This window comes from Aedes aegypti, chromosome 3, assembly GCF_002204515.2.
Source record: "Aedes aegypti strain LVP_AGWG chromosome 3, AaegL5.0 Primary Assembly, whole genome shotgun sequence".
NCBI classification, from domain to species: Eukaryota; Metazoa; Arthropoda; class Insecta; order Diptera; family Culicidae; genus Aedes; species Aedes aegypti.
Window position 1 is genome coordinate 276249364 of NC_035109.1, and position 27270 is coordinate 276276633.

General features: G+C 37.9%; 1 protein-coding gene across 11 annotated transcripts in view; it reads left to right on the forward strand.

Moving 5' to 3' along the window:
* LOC5575771 (E3 ubiquitin-protein ligase RBBP6) overlaps nt 1–27270 on the forward strand; it is a 79688-nt gene that overhangs the window by 17118 nt on the left and 35300 nt on the right. For 3 of the 11 annotated variants that reach the window (XM_021849114.1, XM_021849104.1, XM_021849105.1), the window contains 9 exons: nt 2540–2551; nt 2649–2760; nt 2828–3203; nt 3260–3499; nt 3556–4252; nt 11500–11901; nt 11963–12076; nt 12141–12248; nt 19965–20300. In XM_021849114.1, the coding sequence (XP_021704806.1) occupies nt 2840–3203; nt 3260–3499; nt 3556–4252; nt 11500–11901; nt 11963–12076; nt 12141–12248; nt 19965–20300 (2261 nt within the window). In that variant the 5' untranslated portion in view covers nt 2540–2551; nt 2649–2760; nt 2828–2839. The remainder of the gene's footprint in view (nt 1–2539; nt 2552–2648; nt 2761–2827; nt 3204–3259; nt 3500–3555; nt 4253–11499; nt 11902–11962; nt 12077–12140; nt 12249–19964; nt 20301–27270) is intronic. The other 8 variants (XM_021849113.1, XM_021849108.1, XM_021849115.1 and 5 more) reach the window with 6 other exon arrangements.

The following is a 27270-nucleotide window of genomic DNA, read 5'->3' on the forward strand; positions in this document are numbered from 1 at the left end:
ACAAACTTTGGATGGTTCACCACTGTAAGTGTCGGCATAAGAGTATAAGAGTGTTCTATGATGTTCCAGCCAATCGAGTTTTTTTGTTTCTTTTCAAATGAGTAAAATATAATAACACATGCTTTCGTCCTGACAGCTGTATGAATGTTACATTTAGGTATTTGTTCAACAAACTTTGAATGGTTCGTCACCTCAAGTGTCGGCATAATTTTCCTCTACATAGAAATTGTTCACATCAAATGAAATTTTTTTTTCCTTCTTTATCATTGAGACTTTCAGCCTCTCATATAAAATGAAAATATTATATTTACATATAAACATATTTATATCTGACCAATAACTATTTATCATGGTCTAATCACTTATCAAAGTGAATCCTTTGACCCAACGATCCTCCCCATTAACAAACATCCCTCCCAGTAACCTTTGTGGAGATGCAGAGGCAACCACGGTCTCCAAATAGCAAAGGTTACACACTAACATTTCTTCCCTCAATCCCACCTGACTGCAAGGACGTGGCCGGCGTCGTTATCGACCTTGTATAAATAGAGGCACTGAATTATGCACACTGAAGAAGATTAAGGCCACTCCCAGCCGAACTTCTAGTTGATTCTTTGTGCATTTTCACTGACTTCGGTCAATCACGGAATACCAACCATTGATATGTGTAGTCAGTCTAAGCTAAGCTATTCCGCCAGGAATTCTACTAGGGTTTCCTCCCATGAGAGATTTGAAAAGATTCCCACATCTATTTCGCAATTCCACCACGGATTCCTCGGAAAATTCCACAAAAGATTGCTCCTGGAATTCCTTTCTAGAGATTCAATTTGGCATTTGACCAAAGATGCATGCAGTATTCCCACCAAGGATTCCTCCAGAAATTCTATCGAAGATTCTTTCAATGATTTCTTCAGGTATTCCACCAGAGTTTACTCCAGAAATTTCAACAAGTATTTCGCCGTAAATTTCACCAGGAATTTCTTTTTCAGTTCTACCAAGGATTCTAATACATATTTCAAAAGGAACTTTTCTCAAAAATATCTCTAGGATTTTATCTGGGATTCCTGCTCGAAATCCTTCTGGAATTCCTTCCATGATTTTTCCATGTATATCTTTAGGAAACTACAAGAATCCCTAAAGTAGTACTTCCAGAGATTCCATCTGAAATTCCTGAAGGGGTACTTGCACGATTTCTTCAAGCGATTCAGGTAGGCTATATTCCATAAACTGCTTTTAAGGTATCCTCCATTGTATTTTTCAGATATTCTTACAAACTATTCTTCAGAGATTCGTCCAGGGATTTCTCTTGACATTTCTCCAGAAATGCCTCTAAAATTACTCAAGGGATTCTTCCAGTTACTTCGTCTGGGATGTCTCTCAGAGGTTCCTTCAAGGATTTCTCCTGTGATTCTTTAAAACATCTTATTTGGTGTCGCTAGAAATTTATCTTTGAATACCTCCAAAATATTCCCCGAAAAATCATGCAGAGATTCTATGGGTTTCATGGCACCAACCAGGGCAGGGAAATATGTCTTTATACCTAGTTCCTGTATAAAATGTATGAATACGATGGTTGATATCTGCAAGTCGAGTCTAGTACATAACACTGAAGACAAGACGGCCTTACAGTGGACTTTTCTGTGTTGGTAAACATTGACACATTATCAAACACCATCCATAAAACAAATTTGGTTTTATGTTTTAAATAACTGATTAATCACGAGTTGAAAAGGTTGCAACAATGTACCACCCTGAAATTGTCATGACAATTTTGCTTTTAAGGCCGCACGGGACGTCATCATAATCACCCTATCCATTTCAAGAAGCAAATCTCAAGAACCACTCCATATATCGATGCGAAAATGTATCACTATGATTCTATATATGTAGTGCACAACCCGATAAATTTTCAGCTTCATCGGTTCACTAAAACTCGAGATTTGCTTCCACAAAGTTTTGATAATTATTGTTAGAGTGAGACGAAAGATAGGGAAATTAACACGGTCTCCCGTGTCCCCTTAATTGTATCCCTATCCGCAAAAGTTGGGACAAACGGTTGTGAGCGAGCTTGCTTTGTTGTTTGTGTTTTGTCTGTTTTAATGACAATTTGATTTACTGGAACTAAAAAAAAACCTGGGACAAGTTCATCACATAATGCTGATAGGGATTCTTCTAGAATCCTGAGCGGATTGTTCTTAAAATCTTGGTGAGATTAATATGCATAACAAAAACGTTAAAATTGTTTGTTTGGGCAGGGCTGCCTAGCTCATAGAGTATAATGCACACACCTTGAACCAAACTACAATCAGTAATTTATCTACCTCTAATGAGGGTATCCATGTATGTATGTATGTCAAAACACAAATTTTACCCGCATAAAAACGGTTAACTTTCAATCAATCCAATCCAACAACTGTTACCTTGTTACTCTAATAAATTCATGTTCACTCATTTCCTCTACTGTACGTAAAACGAATCAAAATCTAGTCATTTTGTTTATTTTATTTATCCTCTAACATTTGCCATTGCTTGGGATAAGGTTTAAACACAGGTAATTTCATCTAAATGCTTTATTGTATGCCATAAAAATGTGCCAACGGGTTTGAAAATTCCGTTCTAAATTGTAATTTCTTATTTGTGTTCACCAGCTATCAAAAAATACGAGGAGCTTCTCAATCTGGTGAGGTTCCCATCAACTACAAGTGCTTTCGGTGCAACAAACCAGGACATTGGATTAAAAATTGTCCTCTCGGTCCGCTGGTAAGATTTTTGCTTCAACTTGCTGAGTCTGAATTAGTTACAAACTTCGTTTCATTTTCTTGATTAGCCAAAAGAAGCAATGGAGGGCAAACGTAATACCGGAATCCCTCGCTCCTTCATCGAACGGGACAAGGATCCGGAGAACAACCCGATCATTCAACCATCCCAAGTTCCACCGGAGGAGAAGCAAGTTATCCCGGAAGACTTAATATGCAGTATATGTAAGGATCTGTTCACCGACGCGGTCATGATTCCCTGTTGTGGCAGTTCGTTTTGCGATGAGTGCGTTCGCACGGCTCTGCTCGAATCGGAAGATAACGAATGTCCCGATTGCAAGGAGAAAGGTTCCTCTCCGGGATCGCTTATCCCCAACCGGTTTCTGCGAAACTCGGTCAATGCCTTCCGAAACGAAACAGGCTATACGAAGACAGTGGTTCAGAAAGGTATATTACAGAAGTGCGGTAATGTAGGATTTGTGCTTATGATATTTCTCTTACAGTTGCATCAAACAAGCAAACAAAACCGGCCGAAGATCCTTCTAATGCTTCGGTTGAATCAATGAGTTCATCGACCAATATTACGTCCGTTACGGGCACATCAAGCGCAGATGTTGATGGTGAACAAAATCCGGAAGAACGGGATGATAACGAAAAGCGCGATACCGGTGATCAACTTCAGGAGAGTTATGAGGATGTATCTCAACATGGAGATATCGATTCCCCACCAACAGACGATAAAGGTTAGTTATAATGATAAATAGTAAAAAAAATAACCTAATTTTAACATATTCTATAGTATTTGACAATGAATCGGATTACGAGGATAATATAACTGTGACGGTGCCGCCCGCTCACCTTCAAAGCAGAGGAGCTTTCCGAGGACATTACAATGGACGGCAGGCTCACCATCGACACGATACTCCTCCGGTTGGTCGAGAATACCCTCCGCAGTATAGCCGAGGAAACAGCGATAGCGGTGCCAGTCGGACTACGGAACAACATGCCACGGAGGAAGCCGGTTCACGTACACCGACGGTGGAAGACAAGGAAAGCAGTTATAATGTTGTACCCCCAACCTCTACCAAACACGAGTATGACTCACGGTCTCCAGATTACCATCAGTCGGCTTCCAGAGGTCCTATGCCAATGCCGCCTCACACTCATCCTCCGCATCAACAGCCTCCCCCCATGGGTGGCCATCCACCTGCTCATCCCAACTATATGGGTCCACAGCCGCACCCAGTACCGGCTGGGCCATATCCGGGACCACCACATGGAGCACCTCATCCTTATCCAGGAGGGTATGGGATGCAGGGTGGATATCCTCCTCAGCGTCCGTATGACCATCATGGCGGAATGTACCATGGCGAACGCCCAAGAATGATGTATCCCCCTCGTGGAGGGTACGGCCCGCATCCACCACACATGAGACCTCGCCATATGGCACCTATGGGACCCGGAGGATATCCCGGTGTGCCCAACGTTGGCCCTGGGTGAGTATCTATAACATATGTGTATCTCTAGTAAATATGGGATCGCTGAATTTGATGCCGCTCTCAGAAATGATTCAGCACGACACAATTTTGAGCTATAAAATAGTGATTTTATTATGATCACTAAAAATGTAACTATTATTTATCATAATTTTTAGTGTTCTAATTTACCTATGCTGAAACTGAGTGCTTCGTGAAGCCCAAGGTGAAAGGTTCGTTTTGCGTCGCAGGAGAATTTTTTCTTTCGAGTTAGCTTAATCGTTATTCTCGTTATTCGCTAGCCGGTATGCTTTAGGTGACGAAATTGAAGTGATTTGTAGTTCCCCTGTCAACGATAGATCATTAATTCTCGAAAAATTATTCAAATAGTCTCAAGTAAAAAAGTGAACAAACTTACTTTATCGGTCCTTCGTGTTTCGCAGACGAAATTCTAAACGTTCCGCTCTTACCCAACTAGATTTTTCACTTCTAGAACGTTTAATTGCGGAATTACCGCTCCTAATTTCGCTCACTGACATTTTAAACCTATTTTGCGAAAGAAATTTTTGTTAGTTAGTATTTTGAATGATTCTACTTCAGCCATGGTTACATAACATGCAATTATGTAATCCAAAATGTATCAACAAATATGAATAAAATGGCAGTGAGCGAAATTAGGAGCGTGCGCGAAATATGGTAGCATCACGGTACAAAACGGCGTAAGTAAGAATTTCAACTTTCGCAACCCAACCGCTACTTAGACCGCTCCGTTGTATAGAGAGGCTTAGTGACTTAACCACACGAATCAAAACAAAACACTACTTGAGCTGATTCTACACTGATACAAAAACGTCGTAATTAACTGAATGAAACGGCTTATCATTTCGTTATATTATTTTTGTGGGAAATAATAGAAACTGCCTAGTTTTTGAACGAGTGCTGATTGTATGCAAAGTTTAAGCGATGTACACGGCAAAAAAAATGTTAAAAAGTTGATTAATTTTAAAACAGCTGTGATTCTTCTTAATTAATATTCTCAAAACCGCATGAAAGTTACTTACGTCGATTTGAAAAAGTAATCGAGAATTGGTGAGCTCATTTCATGCTTCTATTTCCAATGAGTGAAATATGTTTACACACATCTTTATCGTGAAAACGGTATGAATATTGCATTTACATATTTCTCGACTACTTTTTCAAATCGACGTAAATAGCTTTCATACGGTTTTGAGATTGTTAATTATGAATAATCACAACCTGGCTTCTAAAACTATTTCAAAATAAATCCCCTGTTTAACATTTTTTACTTTCGTCGTTTTGTAAATCCTGAAATTAAACGTTCTAAAAGTAAAAAATCGAGTTGGTTTAGAGCGGAACATGTAGAATTTCGTCTGCGAAACAAGTAGGATCGATAAATTAAGTTTGTAAACTTTTCTGACTTGAGTCTGTTTGAATGAGTTTTCGAGAATTATTCAAAAAACGATGATTGGTTGGACACTCCCAGTGTCGACGTACTATAATTCACATTTTACATCAGGTATCAGGAGTCACAACTATCACACACAAATGAGTCAGCACGCTGAATATTTGCCATGTGATAGTTGAGTCGGCAGTGGCCTGTCAACGCTCTGACCAAGAGACTGCAATTCTGCTTTGACAGATTTGTTAAATACTTCGCCACCCTTGGAGATGGCTCAGTAATATACAATTTTGTTTGACGACATGACTCCAAACTATTCCAATATTGCTTGTGCTGAGTTGCCGCCCAAGAGTTTATCTTAAGCTTCACCCAGCACTTCGAAATTGGAATAGCCGGCTCAGGGCCAATGAAGTCATGCGATGCTCCATCGCGAGCTAGCTCATCAGCCAATTCATTTTCAGCGATGGAAGAATGGCCAGGTACCCATACAAGGTTTACAGAGTTGACTGAATTCAGTTCCTCAATTTGAGTTCGACATGCGATAACAAGCTTCGACCTTGAGTTGGCCGAAGCAAGAGCTTCATAGCAGCCTGACTATCTGAACAGAAGTATATGACTTTACCCATTACGCGCTGTTGAAGTGCTGATTGCACTCCACACATAAGAGCAAATATTTCCGCCTGAAAAACGGTGCAGTTTCTACCAAGTGAGTAAAACTGATTCAGCCTTAGCTCACGAGAATATACTCCTGCACCAGTTCTACCTTCAAGAAGGGAGCCATCAGTGTAACATACTATATTGTTTGATATACTTCTTTCCAAATAGCCAGACGTCCACTCTTCCCGTGAAGGGAATTGTGTGGTAAATGTCCTGTAAGGAAAGTGACAAGCAATTGTGAGATCACTTGGAGCAAGGACAATTTTGTCCCAATTCACCAAAAGTGGAAACAACGAAGTGTGAGTAGATCTACGATTTACTGGATTTTTCTCCAGTAGATCCAGTACCCATAAACGGTAAGAACAAGAAAGTGATTCTTGTTTAAGATATATGTGTAGTGGCGCAACGTCGAAAATGGCCTCAAGCGCTGCTGTGGGAGTTGTAGAGAACGCACCAGACATCGCCATCAAGCACATCCTTTGGAGATGGCCCAATTTTGATTGGATTGTTCTCACTTCGCCCTTTTGCCACCACACAAGACATCCATATGCCAATATTGGTCGAACAACTGTTGTGTAAATCCATTTGATATATTTGGGTTTGAAGCCCCAAGTTTTACCAAAGGTTCGCCGGCATTGACCGAAGGCCATGCAAGCTTTTTTGACTCTGAAATCAATGTGAGGTGTCCATGAAAGTTTGGAATCTAGAATGACTCCGACATACTTTACTTGATCAGTCACATTAATCTCAGTGCCAAAAAGACTTAAAGGTCGAATTCCATCGCGGTTTCGTCTTTCCGTAAAAAGAACAATAGATGTTTTATTCGGATTAACCGAAAGGCCATATTGGCGACACCAACTCTCGACTACCTGAAGAGCACTTTGCATCAGGTCGAATAAGGTGCTTATGCACATACCAACTATCAGAGCTAGATAGTCGTCGGCAAATCCATATGTTGGAAAACCGCAATTATTGAGTTGCCTCAATAGCGTATCTGCTACGAGATTCCACAAAAGTGGTGAGAAGACTCCCCCTTGGGGGCATCCGCAGACACTCAATTTTCGAATCGCTGCTTGACGCAATGTCGAGAAGAGATGTCGGTTTTTGAGCATTTGATGAATCCAATTGGTAATCATTGTAGGTAGCCCATGGTTTCGTGCGGCTTCCAATATGGCATCGAAAGACACGTTATCAAAGGCACCCTCAATATCCAAGAAAACACCCAAGCAGGATTGTTTCTGAGCGAATGCTTTTTCGATATCGTATACAACTTTGTGTAAAAGAGTCACAGTGGACTTTCCAGATTGGTAAGCATGTTGATTCACATGAAGAGGCATGTTTGCCAAATAAACATCACGGATGTGATGATCGATAATGCGTTCCAGACATTTCAGAAGAAAAGAGGTCAGACTGATTGGTCTAAAACTCTTCGCTTCTTCATACGACGCACGTCCTCCTTTCGGGATAAACTTTACAGTAATATCACGCCAGGATCTGGGAATGTACCCGGTAGCAAAACTGCTTACAAGTAGTTTTTTCAAAACATGTTTGATAAACTCAAATCCCTTTTGGAGCAGAACAGGATAAATCCCATCCGCACCTGGAGATTTGAAAGGAGCAAAACTATTAAGTGCCCATTGAATCGATTCAGTAGTTACGATACATCCGGGGAAGTGTGTATTGAATAAACATTCTAAAACTTCTTCATCGGAAGAAGTAAAGTCACCATTAGGTAAGCGAATTTCGTTCACTTGGAAATCCTTAGATTTTGCAAGGATTTTGTTCAGCCGACTGACTTCACTCAAACTGGAAACATTTGTACAAAGGTTTTTCCAGCCGGATCGTTCAGCAGAACGAAGAGCCTTCTTGTAAGCTTGGCGAGCCGACTTGAACGACTCTGATCCAGCTGAACGGCGTCTGTTCCAACTCCTTCTACATTGTTTCCTGAGTCTAATCAGATCGGAATTCCACCATGGGGTCCCTCTTGTAGTCTTTACAGACCGCAGAGGACATGCTTCTTCAAAAGCTTCCATTATGTAGGATGTTGTAGTATCATCGGCATCATCCAGATCACTTGGATTTTCAATGGACGGATAATATCCATGAAATTTGGTCGCAACCAATTCAATATAGAGTTCCCAGTTTGTTGACCGGGGATTCCTAAAACGCAAAGTCTGCGCAGTTACATTTGAATGTTCAAAGAAGATGTAGCGATGATCAGATAATGATTCCTCATCTGATACATGCCAATTCGTCAACTCGTGACTGATTCTATTCGAGCAGTTATGTCTAACACTTCTTCTCTATTAGAAACCATGAAGGTTGGGCGATTGCCTATGTTAAGTAATCCAAGGTCTGTACTACTTAAGTATTCCATCAGACTGGAGCCTCTCAAATTAATATCTGAGCTGCCCCAGATGATGAGATGAGCATTGGCATCACTGCCCACAATCAGCGGAAGGCCTTTTGTTACGCAGTGTACGACAACTCGTTTGAAATCATCCGTTGGGGATGGTTCATCATGTGGTAAATATACCGAACAATAGACGTATTTCCTGTTGAGGTCACCAACAGAAACATCTCACAGCACATACATCCCTGGTAGTTAACTCAGAAATGAGTGTAGCAACGATTGCTTTATTAACGAGCACGCATGCGCGGGGCATGGAGCGCGAGTTTGCCATTTCAAGTTTGCTGAAAGTAGCAAAAACTGGGTCCACAAGGTTACCTAGATAGAAGTTCCCTCTACGAAAGTAGGGTTCTTGAACTAGCGCCACTTGGGCTGCACCATTTTGCATGAGTCTGCAAAGATTCATCGTAGCTGTTCTTTTATGCTGAAGATTGATCTGAGCTACCGTAGCCACTACCCAAACTAGGCAGGATTAAGCTTTTTGCAATCTCAGCACGAAAAAGACCAGCAACGAAAAAACCAGATCGGTATCTATTTAAAGTCGCCAAAGGCGAAAGAGCACAGAATACACTGTGTAAAACGCATAATGCGAATCCATATAGGTGATAATTTAAATTAAATGTGAACATATTCATAATCCCACCCTTATTTAGCCTCAGGATAGAGACTGAAGAAGGGCAGCCGATTATCTCGGAGAAACACAAGGTCACCTGCACCATTGCTCCGGGTAGTACAGGAAGGACTCAATACTGTGGAGGGCGCCCTGGTACCCCACAGGCTCCGTTAGCGGTTAGGTTTTATTTAAACCCCCCTAACCATTCATTCCTAGGCACGGTACGCATCACACCGTAAATTAGGGGTCACCTGTGAGGTGGACTTTTACCACCGGAACAGGCAGTCCGTATTGTTAATTCTTAGCCAGTTGAAACAACCGCTACCGACACTACGCGGCTATCTAGGCTGCTCGGGAAAAGGAGGTTAATATTGATGATTAACTCCTGACGTGCCCAAGCAGCCGGCAAACATTTCATGCTTCTATTTCCAATGAGTGAAATATGTTTACACACATCTTTATCGTGAAAACGGTATGAATATTGCATTTACATATTTCTCGACTACTTTTTCAAATCGACGTAAATAGCTTTCATGCGGTTTTGAGATTGTTAATTATGAATAATCACAACCTGGCTTCTAAAACTATTTCAAAATAAATCCCCTGTTTAACATTTTTTACTTTCGTCGTTTTGTAAATCCTGAAATTAAACGTTCTAAAAGTAAAAAATTGAGTTGGTTTAGAGTGGAACATGTAGAATTTCGCCTGCGAAACAAGTAGGATTGATAAATTAAGTTTGTAAACTTTTCTGACTTGAGTCTGTTTGAATTAGTTTTCGAGATTTATTCAAAAAACGATGATTGGTTGGACACTCCCAGTGTCGACGTACTTTAATTCATATTTTACATATTATATATTGATGAATAAGAATACGAGAAGAGCTATCCATGATTTTTTGCTATTATTCAGCTCCATATGGGATTTTTGCCCTTCAAACTTCTTAGAAAATGAAAAAATAAAAATAAAAGAATAAGCTCATAAAGGATTTGTTCCTTCAGCAACTTCCTTCTAGAAGGTTTGAAGAATGAGCTTTCATTATGAGATAACATGTGCTTACATTCTGTTACTAACGTGTTTGGATCATTTTTCAAAATTGGGCCACCTTCAAACACCCCCGAAAACTATGAAAATTTCACTGAACACTAATTTCATCGCCAGATATAGGACATTAGATATTCAAACATTTCTATAATTTTGAACCGCTTTATTGCTCAAGCTCTCAATTAAAACCAGTTGCGTAATGATTATCACGACATCTTATAATTAAGTGAAAGAAAGTGCCGTTTCTTGACGTGATGAAAAACAACAGTAATTGCAAAAAATGTTACATATTCGTCGGAAATAACTATGAACACATACAATTTCAATTAGGTGGCAAATTTTGCTTAAATCGCCATACAAGCTGTGGGAAAACGTAATTTGGCATACAGTAATTTGGCATAACGGTCGTTTGGCAGAAAAGTCATTAGGCATAATGGACGTTTGGCATAATCATTGAAAACGGAGTTGAGAAAATGTGTTTGAGGATACTACCTTTCTTATTTCCGCAATTTGGTGGTTTGTGCGCACCATTGATAATCTGACAATGCTGCTATGGCATTATAATTGTTAACATTTTCATAGGTGATTTTCCCTTCTTTCGATCATAGGTCGTTCTTTTTAATTACGTTGTTAAACTAGTGGTTTGCTTTGTGAGAATTAACATTTTCATTGATAGTTTTCCCGTCTGTCCTACGTACAGTGTTGACATTCTTACTGCTAACATTGCCATCGATGATTGTACCTTCTTTTGAACATAAGCTGTTCTTTTAAGTAGCTCTATTTATTTTTCTTATTTTCTTGTGTTTTATGCCAAATGTCCATTTAGCCAAATAACTTTTATGCTAAACGAATTTATGCCAAATGACTTTTTGCCAAACGGGGTAGCCCACACGCTGTAAAACGTGTATGCAAGGTAATTGAAATCGTTAAATAATGCATTTTCAACAGCTAATATTTTCAAAAAATAGACGTGCTATGATATTTCTTAAACGGCAGGAAGGATTCAGTAACCCTAAGGTCAATAGCGTTATTTTTATGCCCGAAACAAAAAAAAAGTTCCGCAGTGTATTTCTAAGCAAAAATATGTTTGTATAATCACATCCTTATTTAAATTTACTGATACACAGCGTGATTGATGATCCATTGGAGGCATTCAACCGTATCATGAGGGAAAAGGAACGCCGCAAAGAGCAGGAAGCCAAACATGCCAATCGACATCGTTCGCCTCACGTGGATCGAAATCGACGGTCCCGCTCATTCGACAACAGTGGCAGTAGCAATCGCCGGGGAAGATCAACGGAACGTGAACGGCGACGATCACCACGAAGTGGCCGTTCTCCGGATAGACGTCGAACGCCCGAGGAAAAACACGGCGACAAACGGGAACGCGAACAGGATCGTGATCGTGAACGTGAAAGAGATCGGGATCGAGAACGTGATCGTGATCGCGATCGGGAGCGCGATCGCAACGGAAGGCGTAGGAATCGTTCCAGTTCGTACAGCTCCAGCGGATCCAGATCTTATTCGAGGTGATTGATAGCGAAGCAAAAATATCCATTGTACAATGCAATAAACGTGGCTAATTTTAAGATCTAATTGTAGATCACCCGCAACAAAGCGTGGAAAGTCTCCGAAAAGGCGTTCGAGGAGCCCCTACCGAGAGCGTCGTTCGAAAAGCCGATCGAAGTCGTTCGACGACAGAAGGTAATGGGAGATTGGGATTATTTGACAAAGGACAAAGCTGTAACATTTGTCATTTTTATTTCAGACACGGTAAACACGGCAAGGACAGACGAGAGGAACGTCGCGATGAACATCGTGGCGAGTATCGTGACAACAGAGAAAGATCACCCGGATACAACTCTCATTATCAAAGGTACGTGATAAATAAATATTTTATTTTTTCAATACACACAAAAAAAATTGTGCGGTAAAAACTACCATTTTAGGGGGTTAACTTAAGCGCTCGCACCGGCAATTTTCAGCAGACTAGAAATGCGCTTGATTTTACCATGTCTGTTGTCGAAATCAGATTGTTGTAAATTATTTCTGACAAATGCACCAGTAATGTGGTGGGATGTGCCGTAAACATGGTAAATTGGTCTGAAATTCCATGGTAGTTTCAAGAATGGGCGTAGTCAGCTAAAATAGTAATTTTTACCACAGAAATTTTTCCCGTGTACTTTTCTGAGTTTATTCTGTTTTATGAAACTTGTTATGATAGTTGCATTGGTTGTTTTATCAAATTATTTGGAACAGTTAGGAGTCGTGAATGAATCGCGTAATAATAAGTAGCAATAATTTTAGGGGCTGCAGAGGGTTATCTTGCCTAACAGGCCGATTCATATATTTATTATGATTAGTTTATGGAAAAATTACCATAAGGGTGGAAGAAAGGATTTGGAAATCCAAAAAAATGAGACTGCGTGGTTTATGGACGTAACACTTAGAACAACTCACGATCAAAATCATTGTCGCGAGGACATGTACGCCCAATGCTAAAATCACTGTCTTTGGCCGATGGACAAACAGATGGCGGTAGTGTGCAAACGTCAAAAACAAACAAAAATTATGCGAGCGCTGCGGGGGCGGATTAATCACCTACCATTTATTTGAATCCACCGTTAAAAAGGTGGTCGATGGCCATTGCTGAGAGTGTGACGTATGTCTGTGGTCCAAGTGTCAGAATTCTTGAACCGAGTGAATTTAGTACACCGGTGGATAAGACCATTTGCAAATAAACTTTGGACGATCATCCAAAACCACTTGCATTTTCGGTAAAAAGCGAGATGTCATTATGTTATCCATCTTTCAATGAGTAATATTATGTTCCTGTGATGCACGTAACAGCCTAATTTTGTTTATCGTACCAATTCGGTTTAGCTAGCGTTCGTCGAAAATCGGTGGATCACTTGTGCTACCATGGAAAAGAGAGGGTTAAATGACAATTTATTCAAAACCATTTCGACTAGACAGTGCAGTAATGACCAGTGGCGCGGGAAGTGGGTAGGCCAGGTATGACATGTACTACGCACAAAAAGCCCAGATATCCCGAAAAACGATGAACGTCATATTTGAATCTTCTCCAAGGGTTTTCCCAAGAATTCCAGGACCTCCACCTGTTCATGTGAATTTCTGCAAGTGTTCATCCACGTTTCCTCCCAGGAATCCAAAATTCCCTGAGGGGTTCTTCTGACAAATTTATTATTTTTTTTATAGGATTTTACCCAGCATTTCATTCAAGTATTACTCCTGCAGTTTTTCCAAGTTTATTAAAGTTTTGACACCAGTTAATATTCTTCTTCTTCTCCGTGGCATTTACGTCCTGACTGGGACAGAGCCTGCTTCTCAGCGTAGTATTCAAAGAGCACTTCCACATTGATTAACTGAGAGCTTTCTTTGCCAAAGTTGCCATTTTCGCATTCGTGTATCGTGTGGCAGGTACGATTATACTCTGCCCAGGGAATTCAAGGAAATTTCCAATTACGAAAAGATCCTGGACCAACCGGGATTCGAACCCAGACACCTTCAGCATGGCTTTGCTTTGTAGCCGCGGACTCTAACCACTCGGCTAAGGAAGGCCCCACCAGTTAATATTACACATTTTTTTTTTTCCAAAAGTTACTCCGATCATTCGTGCGCAAATATCTTGTCATTTTATCTATGACATATTGAAGGATTTTATCTATGAAATCTACTAAAACTTCGTCAAAAGTCCAGGAGTTCTTTCAAAGATCCTTGTTCAAGAATGATGACTATAAAACTTACACTGGTTTAACCAGAAGTTGCCTTATGATTTTCTTCAGAAATTCACTACGGATTTATATTTCTGAACAAAATTTCTTGGTATTTCCCTGGCCACTCCTGGAAGTATACTTTAAATATAAACTTTTGAAACTTACTTTAGAAAATCTTATAGAATCAGTGTAGAAATTTCTGTAGAGATCTTAGAAGAAATCTCTGGAGCAATTGCTGAAAGTATCTACAGAGAAATCTTAGGTTCAAATCATAGGAAATCCCTAGAAATTTCTGGAGGCGTTTCTGAAGAAGCTGTTGATTGAATTATAGAAGATCAGAAATCTTTTAGCATATCCCAGGGAAATCGATGTATGAATCACTGGATACAATCTTGGAAGAGTCAGGACTTTCTTTAAAAAAATCTCAATGATATGTTGGAGGAATTTAGAAGATTTCTGAAATAATCTTAGGAAAAAAATCCTTTTCTGTGGTACTCCTTGGGTCAATCCAGATTGAATTCTTGAGATATCCTAAACGAAATTCTTGGAGAAAAAATGTTCGTGGAGAAATTCATTGGAAAATAATTGCTAAAATGTAGTCCTTTAGAAATTTCCGGAGTTAGATCATAACATACCTGGAATAATTGCTAGGAAAGATCATAAAAAAACACATACACAATACTAGTAGTAATACTTGTCGTAAGGTCACGAGGAATTCTCAAAAAAGGAGTCTCAGATCTTAGATAAATATGTGCTCTGATGGTAATACTTGGTAAGAATTAAACTCTTATCTCCTGACTCTTATTCTCACTGAGAAGACGTATAACTTTTTCGCAAAACTTTACATCAATTTGTCCATTTAATCCAATTGCAAAGTATATGCAATGTTTAGCTTTTCGGTAGTTCGGTAGTTGTTATTTCCATGTGTTGAAAATACCATATCAATATCAAATTAGGGTATCCGTCCTATTATGGAGGACTTAAGCACGGTCTTGAAATTTTAGTATTTTAGTGTCCAAAACTCAAATATTGTACTATTTTGCAATGTGAACTGTTAAAACTATCCTTATAAGAGTATAGTAAAGTAAAAAAATAAATTTTGGAATCAAACATACATTTCTTTAACATAAATCTGAAGCTCTTCCTTTGTCCTATTATTGCGGTATTTCGTCCTATTATTGCGGTAGTGCTGCCCTATTATTGCGATATACCAAAAATCATAGATATTATTTCATTCAGTATACAGTCAATGTCCCATAATGTTCTAGCATTGAAATTATGCTCCTTACATGTTAATGACACTTCCCGGTATTGTTAGTTTGTGTGACTTTGGACATATCTATAAAGAAAACTTATTAATTACTTTATGTCACGATTCGAAAACAAATCAACTGAATCGAATGTTTTTCTGTCGGTATCGTCTCCTCTTCCGTCGTAGCTGGACAATGTTAATATAAATAGACAAGGTTCTTCTATCTGATACCACTAGTCTCTATAGATTAAATTATTTTTTTGACTCAAATATAACCATAATTTGCTTTTAAAATATGTTTCACTAGTTTTCACCAATCCAATGCAATTTTAATAGATTGCTTCCTTGCGATCATCTTGTATCTTAATTTTTTAACGCATTTTTGGCATGTGTTCCGATTTTTAATCAGTTTACGTGATTTTTCGGTAAAACATTGTGTTTATTTGCAATATATTTGTAAATAAGAGCAACTACAGGGTAGAGATAAAAAGAAATCTGTTGTTTGACTAAATAAATGAATGAATGGCACAAAATTATGTCACAAGATAGTATCCTAATAATATAATTTATGTTTCCAGCATTTACATTTAAAATGTGATTTACAGATACCGCAATAATATGCAAAAAGCTATTTCCATTGTCCTATTATTGCGGTATATGCTTTTTCTCAAAAATACAAAACATTTATTAAAAATTCAATATCTATCATGCAACTACATCCATATTGAACTGATACAGCCGCTGCATTATAATTGTTTTGGTTCTAAACATAAAAAAATCACGCTTATGAAAACCTGTCTGTAGATAGAGGGACTGGTTAAAAATATAGGCTCTTCTTAATGAATAATTTAAAACTGTTCTTCCAACGATCAAAATCGTTTAATTTTCAAAGCATTTATCTGGAACTTTGAATTACTTTGAATTATTGGTACCTACTTTGAATTCCTTTTCCTTTTTAAAATTGTTCGTAGGTTTTAAAGCAATTAGGGGCAATGGGGCAATATGAGCCACCCCGGTTTTGACCTCAATTTAATGTCTAGTGTCATTATGATCTCCTAAGGATTGCTTCATACAGCTACCACAATAAAAACCGTAAGAATATTTGTTTTAACACTCAAGATATTTACAAAAATGTACAAAAATTGTCCTTTGTCACGAAAAGCTTATAATTTTGGCAGTTTTTAATTAAGCCTATATTACAATTATATTTATAATTATGGTAAATTTTACCAATCCATTGAAACTTCTGATCATAATGAACAGTTTGTGAGCGAAATTAGAATTGTTGGTAAACACAATTATTGAAAAACAATATACAGTCACCTCTCCACATCTCGATATCGAAGGGACCATCGATATAGGGAGAGATCGAGACAAAGAACAAATTTTTGATGAATACTAGATTGAAAAACACTCTGTTGCCAAGAAAGTAATACACAAACAGACGTCATCTTGCGCTCCTAATTTGTTTTGAATCCCAAAACTTTGGTCTAGTAACCTTCGATATTGGTCATATCGACATACGGAGAGAAAATCGAGAACAAAAAATCAACAGAAACGCATCGAGATATGGAGATATCGAGATACGGAGGATATCGAGATATGGAGAGTGAAAATGTATGCAGACTGAAGGGACTTATGAAATCATCGACATAGGGAGAGATATCGAGTTGTAGAACATCGAGATGTGGAGAGTCGACTGTATTACAGATGAAGGGGAGGGACTGTATTCAAGATGAAGGGGAGGGGCAAAATGAGCCAACTAGATTTAAGCAAAACAAACGATGTTTTGAACATAAAAATGCATTGCCTAAATATACCAGATTATTTTTTTTTTACTGCATAGTCATCTTTATGCACCATTACAAGTGGAACACTTTGTTAGAAAATACGTTGAACCAAGTATCGCAATTTAGTATGAGTATAACATGGTCTGTTCACTATGCATTATGTATCTTTAAAAAATGAGCCGCCAGAATGGGTCTACCACAAAAGGCCGAATCACAAAAGGCCGAATCACATAAGGCCGAATCACATAAGGCCGAATCACAAAAGGCCGAAAGCACAAAAGGCCGAAACATACAAAAGGCCGAATCACAAAAGGTCGAATCACGGAAGGCCGAAATTTTAAAATAAATCTTAGTGAAAGCCACAAACATTCAGCACATTTTTCTATAATATTATGAACATTTTACAGTAGGGTAAGCGGGACAAGATGCACAAGTAACATTACTAGCTGAATCAGAGTGTATGGTTAGTGTTTTTTGGGTGTGTTAGCTGGTCTATTCTTAGCTGAAATTCTATTGAAGCTTAAGTAGTCGTGCTGTTGTATTTTGTACAACATAAGTGTAAAAACCTCGCGAAAACTGGAAGGGTATACAGTGCCTGTTCGATTTTGGCAACATGCCAAAAATTTTCATGTTGCCTAAATTGAACTGTTCCTAAATTTAATGGTTGTTTTTATTAAAACTTGTATCACCGTAATAATGATCACGAATTAACTTAACCTATTTTGAATATGGTAAGCCTTAAGAAAGCCCACAGAAACATTGAAATTGACAGGACTTGTGACTGACCATGATTCATTTTTGTGTACATGGATTTCCGTGTTGCCAAATTCAAACCGAGTCAAAATCGAACGGGCACTGTACGATGAAAAGTATTCTTAGTAAACTTAGTATTCTTATGATCACTTAAACACTTGCTATACCCTATCTCAGCAATCATTCTCCTGCTTGTTGCGTAAAAGACTATGTTGGCCTTATACCGGGCAAACGCTTGCTGTGCGAACTCGCTGTCGCTCGTCGGACCTAAAAATGGAAATACATCCTCTGTTTACATTATACCGGGCAAACGCCTGGATTTGCTATTTGCATGACACCGAATAGATGAACATACACAACCTTCGGATATCGGAGACTTCGGCGCATCAGTTCCTCAATCCTCAATGCGGCTTGGCCGCATGTAAGTTTTGTACTATTTACTGACATGACTGCATTTAAGGAAGCATGGACTTGTTCTTTTCATATCCTTATTCTTTAGGTTTGTAACTTTAATTCGGCCTAATTTGGCTTTTTGCGATTCGGCCTTATGTGATTCGGCCTTATGTGATTCGGCCTTTTGTGATTCGGCCTTTTGTGATTCGGCCTTTTGTGATTCGGCCTTCTGTGCATTCGGCCTTTTGTGATTCGGCCTTCTGTGCATTCGGCCTTTTGTGGTAGGCTAGAATGTATTCGGCCTTTTGTGATTCGGCCTTCTGTGATAATCCCACCAGAATCAATAATTTTAAGCAAACCTAATATAATTTCCTTTCTAATAATGTATTCTTCACCACTAACTCTTCTCTATACTGTTTTAAATAAAAATCATTCGATTGAATGGGGTGGCTCATACTGCCCCATATGGTTGGTGACTACGTAGAAAAATATGGTTTTCCAAAAAGTTCCTAAAATAATTTTCAAGCTGACGTTAACATCACAGATAACAGATGTTCAAGTCCGATTACAAAGCTGTGTAAGACAATAAACGGTAATTTTATATGGCAATACAAGTAGCAACACTGTGGTGGCGCTGTTATGCTAAGTTCCCATGACGATGTGAGTGGTGAATATGAAATACTTCAAGATACTTATATTCACCACTGATTGACGCAATACGCTGTGTGGCGGCGCTAGTGATTTCAACGTATTGAAATTTGAATCTTTACACAGATTTCCAGACGATTTTTGTTCTAGCATAGACATCTGTTATCTGTGTTTACATTAATTATCGACGTAACATGGAAGATAATATTTTATAGTACAAGTCACTTGCAATTAAGGTGACACATCTCGGAAATCAAACATGGCAGGTACAATGGCCGGCTTGTGCCCCTACTCACGATTTCAAAGGCACTAATCTGTTGAAATAATGAACGTACAAGATCAATCTTCTTATTTTAGCTTTGTGCTAGTGCATTACCCCTCCTATAATCGGCTTCGGATTGGCTTGCACTCTTATTGCCCCACCAAACGCTGCAAAATAATCTTGAAATTATACCGGGCAAACGCAAAAAAGAAAAACTTCCTCTGTTTGCGTTATGCCGGGCAAATGTTTAGATTCGCTGTTTGTATGACACCCAATCGATGTTATGCACATCCTTCGGATATCGGAGACTTCAGCGGCCTTCTGCCGCCACCATTTATCTATCCCCAATGCGGCTTTTTACTAATATGATCGTATTTAAATAGGCGTGGATAATAATCAAGCCTTATTTTATAGGTTTGTAAATTGAACTCTAATTCGGCCTTTTGTGATTCGGACTTCTCTTCTCCAATTCGGCCATTTGTGGTAGGCTAGAATGTCTTCGGCCTTTTGTGATAGTTACATATAAGCTCCCCTTTTATTAGAATGTCTAAACATATTGGGCCTTTTGTACGTCGGTCTTTAGTGATTAGGTCCCATATCGCCCTCATGTGAGAGAACTGTTCGAAATATCTATTAGGTATGCGAAGTCAATTACACAAATAGAATATCCGAAATACATGTTCTTAGTTTTTTTAGAACTTCTAGAATTAAAGGATGTCGAATATTGTTGTGCTTAATTGTTATATCTTTTGTCCAGCAGCTACCGCGGCCGCGGAGGTAACTACAGAGGTGGTCCACGTGGTCGTGGCAGCAGCCGTGACAGTGGCTATCAGTCTCACTTCCCCCGGGGCTATGATCGTGGTCACCCGCAAGGGCCACCGGTGCAGGCACCCCAGCACGATCAATACGGCCACCCAATGGGACCGGGAGTACCGAATGAGTACCATCACCATGATCCGACACATCACGGCCATGGCGTACCACCGGGAGTGGTCGGAGCAGCCACTATGCCCCCACACGGTGTACCCCCGGCAGGGCACTATGCACCACCGCCTCAACAAGCGATGCCCCCGAGCTCGGCGGTCCCAAGCAGGTACTGTGCCTTATTTGTCTTTCATTTGTCTAGTACAACCATTATTGTCTTGTTTGCGTTTGCGTACCGCTTTTGGTGCGCTTCGATGACATTGAGGTATCTGAGCGCAAAGCAGTTGCTATCGCGCGTGATGACAATAGTACCTACATTCTTTTAGTTATTGTGTATCAATCATTATGTGGGGTGGAAGCGATGGTTTATCGCACTGGGATTTGTTGCAACACTGTTTAGCTATTCAAAGTTTAATTTTGTGCAGAATAAATAGTATATAATGTTTGTGCCATAAATTGTATACGAATCACAATAGATCGCTGCACAAAATTAGACGATGTTCTAAATGAATTTGCAAATCAATGTCTTAGTAAATTAAATGTTTACTGAAACATAACTGTCATAATGCAATAGTCGCATATCTGTATTGTACGACTCCGTATGATAAAATAAAGACAGAATTGTATTAGTGTTTAAGTTTACCAATAGACTGATAATTAACACATTTTTAGGGAAATTATTGTAATCGAGAAATTATTTATATGGTGCACGGTTGAAACGCGTTTCTTTAGGGAGCAGCTACAAATTGCTTCATTACAAGCCCCATTTTTTGAATGTTGAATGTGAAGTGTCGTAATTCTGCGAAGTGAATATGAGAAATTTAGAAGAAATTAAAAATTATACAGAGCTGTAGGTTTGTTTGTCCAACTGTAATGTATGACAGTAGGTCATTGATCTCAGAATTGTTGGCATTCGTAAAAGTTTGAACTAAATGCAAAGGATTAGGCATAGTATTTTTTTAAACACAACAAATCTTCAACTTGGAGATAACCATACAAAATTCACTGAAGCGCGCTGCTCGTCAATCTCGGCACCTTTGACAGCAACATATTGATACGGTACATAGGCTGAGCTTGAGAAACGTCATTAATCCCTCTACCGGCAGCTTCATTTTTTACCACAACAAAATATTCAAATCGCGATAGCTTTTTTGTTTTTCAATTTATAAGTTCTTCAAAAACTCTTCTAGTTTTAGAATCTGTGTCGATATTGATCATTGGTCATCTGGATCCGAAGATATCCCAAAATTTCTTGGAGGACCGACGCGTAGCCATTACTCTCGTAAATATCTCAAGCTACAGATTTTTTATTGTATTTGGATATTCACTCGTTGGCACAATATATTGATAAGAGTATTTTGTGAAAAAATGAAGCAATTTGGTGCAACCGTATTTGACTAATGAGCATTTATGTTTCTTGTACCATGCTATCTTTAAAACTTCATCCTCATATCGTAATTTTCAAATTTCTCCAAGAATACTTAACCGAATTGTATTATTTGTCCAGAGTAACTTCTTATAACCTGCCATTGTATAGCCCACATCTTATTTTTTTGATAAATTGACGTAAAACAAAATGGCCGCCAAAGACATTTTATATGGAGAATGTCGGTCCTCCAAGGGACCTTGGAATATCTTCAAAACAATATCACCAATGTTTAATATCGACACGGATTTTTAAACAAGAAGAGTTTTATAAGAACTTGTGAAAAAATGGTGCCAAAAAGTCAAGGAACAAATAAGTTATAGCGATTTCAATATTTTTTTGCGATCAAAAATGAAACTGCCGGTAGAGGGGTTAATTAGATTGAGAGCTTTATGATATTAAATTTGTTTAACCCTTTCTTTGCAACTGCTTTATTCGCAAATATAACTGCCAAATTGGCGTTGGCAATGTATTTCATGAAGTATTGACGCGACTGAGTCCATTCGAACAAGTAGTGGGACACATTACTTTATAATAATGGCGGTATTGTAATCCGGGGTAACAATGATCAGTTGTTTTGTGTATTTGCATTTTTTTCATATCTGGCATCTAAAACTCGCGAAGTAAAAATTTTTGAAAGTTTTAGCATTTTTAATAACACGTTAAATTTGGTAGTTTGGGGTAACATTTATCGCACATGCAAAGGATGTGTACCGTAAAGTACCCATATTTCGCGCGAGTGCAGTGAGCAAAATTAGGAGCGTGTCCGAAATATGCTAGCATCACGGTAGTAACATTAAAAAAATTAACCAAATTCAAGGCCTCTGAAACCGAAAATTAAGGCTAAACTTAAGTAATTTTATTCTCACGATATTTTAAAAGTCAAAACATTTTCAGCGCAATACGCCTAAAGGTTGGCATTTTCCTGAGAAATTATAGTTAAACTGCTTATAAATCAAACTTGTACTCATGTTTATATTTTGAACAAATTCAAATTTTTCCTTGCTTATATTATGTATGCAACTCATAAAATTCGGTGAAGTCATCCACAATCATGCAAATTATTGTTTTGAATAGTTATAAAATGGACGCAAAAACAAATTTCAATTTCCTTGTAATGCTTATTTTTTATAAGCTCAACATTATAATATTCAAAAGCGTCATTCATACATACAAATGTTTCAATGAAAAATGTGTATTTCGCTCATTCTGATAAATGAAAACTCGTTTTTTCGGTACCAGAATATGAAGCAAACGAAAAGTGCGGTACATACACTCCTAAGTATCCATGCTGTTGTTAGCATTCAGAATTAAATTATTTCTTCCATTTCAGCTTTAGCATTCAAATATCAATAATATACAACGTTGTGTTGTACGCACCCGTTATCAGACATGATTTTACCCAACCCGAATATTTCCCTGTAAGATACGCCTTTCAACCGATGCGCTAATGAATAGTTGATCGAACAATGTTATTGTTACTTACTATTTTATTTTCCTTGACTAGTATTAATGTGTTTAGAAATGATGTTATAAAAGTGTTATTGTAATTGTAAATCATTAAAAGTATCCTGTCGAAAACTGCATCAACTGTATTGATTCATTCAAACATAGTTTAGTAAGTTTCAAATAGTTTCACAAAACCTAATCTGTGATATAGTTAAGTGCAACAATTTTGCTAAATGATCACTCTTCTCACTCTCATGGATAATCTACCTAAAAAGATGAAAATCAATCAATGTTTACATGTCAAAATTGTCCAGAACACAAGAAAAAAAAACTTTTATACTATTTTAATTTTAAGAAAATAAGAGAGAGAGAAATAATTAAAATATGTTTGTGTTGATATGTATTTTGCTTTATGCATTATGTTTGATTATGGCTATACAGTGTATAAAGAATGGAAATTGTATGTTTTATAATATCATGAGTGTACAAATAGCCGCACATGGTCCTATTTCCGTTCACTAGTGAGAAAAACAATTTCCCATAGATAAATAAAAGAACTTGTGTATTTCCGGCAGTGTTTTACTAGGTACTTGTCATTGGGGTTTTTGTCTACCAAATCGTCTTGTGTATGACAGTAAGATGCGCTTTTATGCAGAAAACGTTAATGCAAATATTGAGAACAATAGGGTTTAGGTACGTTATGTAGGTATAAATGACGTTTGGCATTAAATACCATGTAGGAGGAGCAATTTGGAAATAGTGTCAACTCTCCATAACTTGATATTAATCGAATTAGGGTGGTATCGAGTTATGGAATACGAAACCAGTGCAATTTCGTTAAAAAAATAATAGTAGTTTACGGAACAAGATACATGATGATGATTTTTACAGCACGAGTCGTAAATTTATCCTACGAGACTTGTCGAGTAGGATAATTACGACGAGTGCTGTAAAAATCGAGTTCTGCAACGAGTTACGTACAACATTTTTTGCAATTTCGTAGAAGACCACTTGAGGGTATCAGAAATTATATCGGAATGCATCCATCATTATTTTACAATTTCTGAAAAATTGTTGTGTAATGATTCATTACGCAACCCAAAACAGTTGCGTAATGAGAAAGCGTTGTGTAATGAACCATTACAGCACTGGTTTCAGTTGCGTAATGACTATTCTCGCACTGCATACTTCAGTGCAGGAAAGTAGGCCGTTTTATGACTGATTGGCGTGATGAAAAACAGCCTATTTAGATGAGAAATTGCAAACAACATATTTCACTATGGTTCTCTAACTCGATATTAAGATACGAATTAATGAGTAAGAGAGAGGTGACTGTAATATTGGAATATAAATATGCTACTTACGGAAACTTTCAAAAAAATACACTTATCATTGGAGAAGGGAGAAGATACTTTTAAAGAAAATGTTACAGTGCATGTTTTGAGTATTGGAAAATGGGATTTAGGACATTTGGTCGAATGACGTTTGGTCGAAAGACATTTGGTCGAATGACGTTTGGTCGAATAAAGAGAACATAGATTATTTAGTAATGGTTGTTCGAAAAATCGTTCTGATCAACAGACAATGAAACAGAATCAGATTTTTTACACAATGGATGATCTTAAGTTTATTTTGGGCTGAAATTCTTTTCACAAGGAAACAATAACGAATCTATCTACATGACAATTATTACCTACGCTTTACAACATGGTTAGTATATGTGTTAGTGTCTGTATAGTATAAATTATTCTTGAACATAATATTGTTCGCCACGTTATATTTTACTCAAATTTGTAGAGGTTCAAAAGTAATGGTGTCTGTTTATTGGAAAGAAAGTTGAATTTATTCTTTCAAAATATTCTTATTCTTTGGAATATAAATATTTTCCTCGCTGAGCTCTTGGACAATTAAAGATTATTTAGTTTATTATTCTTTTATAATGTCATCGTTCTTCATATATAACTGCTGATCTTTATCCAATGACAATTTCCAGTGAGAGTGTGCGGTACGTTTGCTACCAATCAAGTTTTACAGCGTGACCGAGGGTGTGGCTTGATTTCGATTGGATAATAAGTTGATAATTATTTCCATCGAAAATAATCACACAAGGGAATTATGTTTATCCAGTGTATCGCGTGAGGTGGAACTAATCGGCTTAGTTAATAAAAGTTGACTTCAACCTACTCACAGAAGAGGCCTTAATGATGAAAACAACATCAAGTAACGTCAACAACGCAAGGGATCAATCGATTATGTGTGGGAAACATGATGATTAACTGGAATCTCAAAATATCGGTCGTACCATATTGAAGGATTAAAGATTGTTCAAGAAATAACAGTGCACCAATGCAGACTTCTTGCCCTGTATCATGCTGTCCTAGCATATGCAACCTCCAGTAATGGTACCAAACATGCTTTCCCCTTATTCAATGACTCAATCACTGTGTATTAACGTCAAAATGAAACCATTCGACCAAATGTAATATCGACTAAATGTCATTCGGCCGAACGTCATTCGACTAAATGTCATGACAGACGGAGGAGGGGTAAAAAAACACCAAAAATAATTAACGTAATTTTTTAACATTCCCATGTGATATGATTGACAAGAGCCTCAAACGTTTTATTGACTAGTCAACTATTTTAGAGTTGTACAACTAAAGTATTGTTAGTTTAAGTGCTTTGATTGAAAATTATTAAGTGTCAGCAATGCATAAATTCTTGGCGGTTGAAAAGTACCATCAGTGCACCAGTATCCGCTCATGTTCCAGTAGCCCGCTCACACCGGAAAAAGATAAGTTTAAACAAAGTAAATATGAAAACTATAGCCACTAGACGGTTCAAATCGACAAATTGAATCATACTGTGCACAATCTTTTGCGTATTTACCCAATTTACCTTACTTTTTAAACTCGTGAGCGGGCTACTGGAAGATGAGCGGGTACTGGTACGTTGACGGTATTTATCTTCAAAACCTTAAAAGTCAAATTTTTGGCCAAACTCCTCTTGCATGTAATCGTAAAAAAAAACAGTCTTAAAAATAAAGAAAGGATTGTTTATAAAAACATTATAAACTAAAATGCAAGTACAGTGTCCGTTCGATTATATCAACAGACCAAACATTTTCATGTTGCCTAAATCGAACCGTTCTTTTTATGAAATTTTTATCAACGTAATAATGACCACGAATAAAATTTACCTATTTTGAACATGGCAAGCGTCGAAAAGGCCTACAGAAATGATGATATTGACAGGACTAATTTTCTTCTGTATATTTTCGTTTTGCCAAAATCAAACGGTTATGTTGCCAAAATTCAATCGTGGCAAAATCGAATGGGCAATGTAATAAATATTTCCGTTAAGGTGAAACATCTCGAAATCAAAAAATGGCCGCCATCATGGCCGACTTGTGCCCCTACTTACGTTTTCGAATGCACTGAACTGGAGAAATAGTTAGCAAACGTTTCTGATCTTCTTATTTTAAGGTTTCTGTTAGTTCACAAAGCTAAAATAAGAAGTGGACTTCATGAGATTTGTGCCTTTGAAGTTTTAATGCAATCTTCGAAGTTGATTTCAAACTGTTTCATCTTAAAACGGTAATTTAGCGATGTGGAGCATCGCTAGCTAGCATATTATATTTTCTTATGAAGATTGACCCTGAGATAATATTGGACCGCTTAAGGAGACACGGGAGACCGTGTTATTTTACCTATCTTTTGTCTCACTCTAACAATTATCATCAAAACTTTGTAAAATCTCGAGTTTTAGTGAACCGATGAAGCTGAAAATTTATTGGGTTGTACACTACATATATAGAATCATAAGGATACATTTTCGCATCGATATATGGAGTGATTCTTGAGATTTGCTTCTTCAAATGGACAGGGTGATAATGATGACGCCCCGTGCGGCCTTAAGCATTTCGCAAAAACCAAGAAAAGTAGCCTACTTGTTTCGCATCATCTATTGCTAGAATTATGCCAATCGTCCATTATGCCTAACGTCTATTATGCCAATCGGTAATTGTTTCGAACGTACATCATGCCTAACGTCCGTATGCCTAACGTCGTGCACCCGTTTCATATTAAGTCGTCTTACCCGGTCATTATTCGTAAATATTTTGTTATCATTTGGATCACAATAATATATAAAGCTTTTTTTCTTGGGTTTCTGCTCTTGTTACAACTCACACAGAATATTGCATAATATTTGAACATTTTGCCAGTTTAAGTATGCTGTCTCCCAGCGAGGTAGTAATTATTAC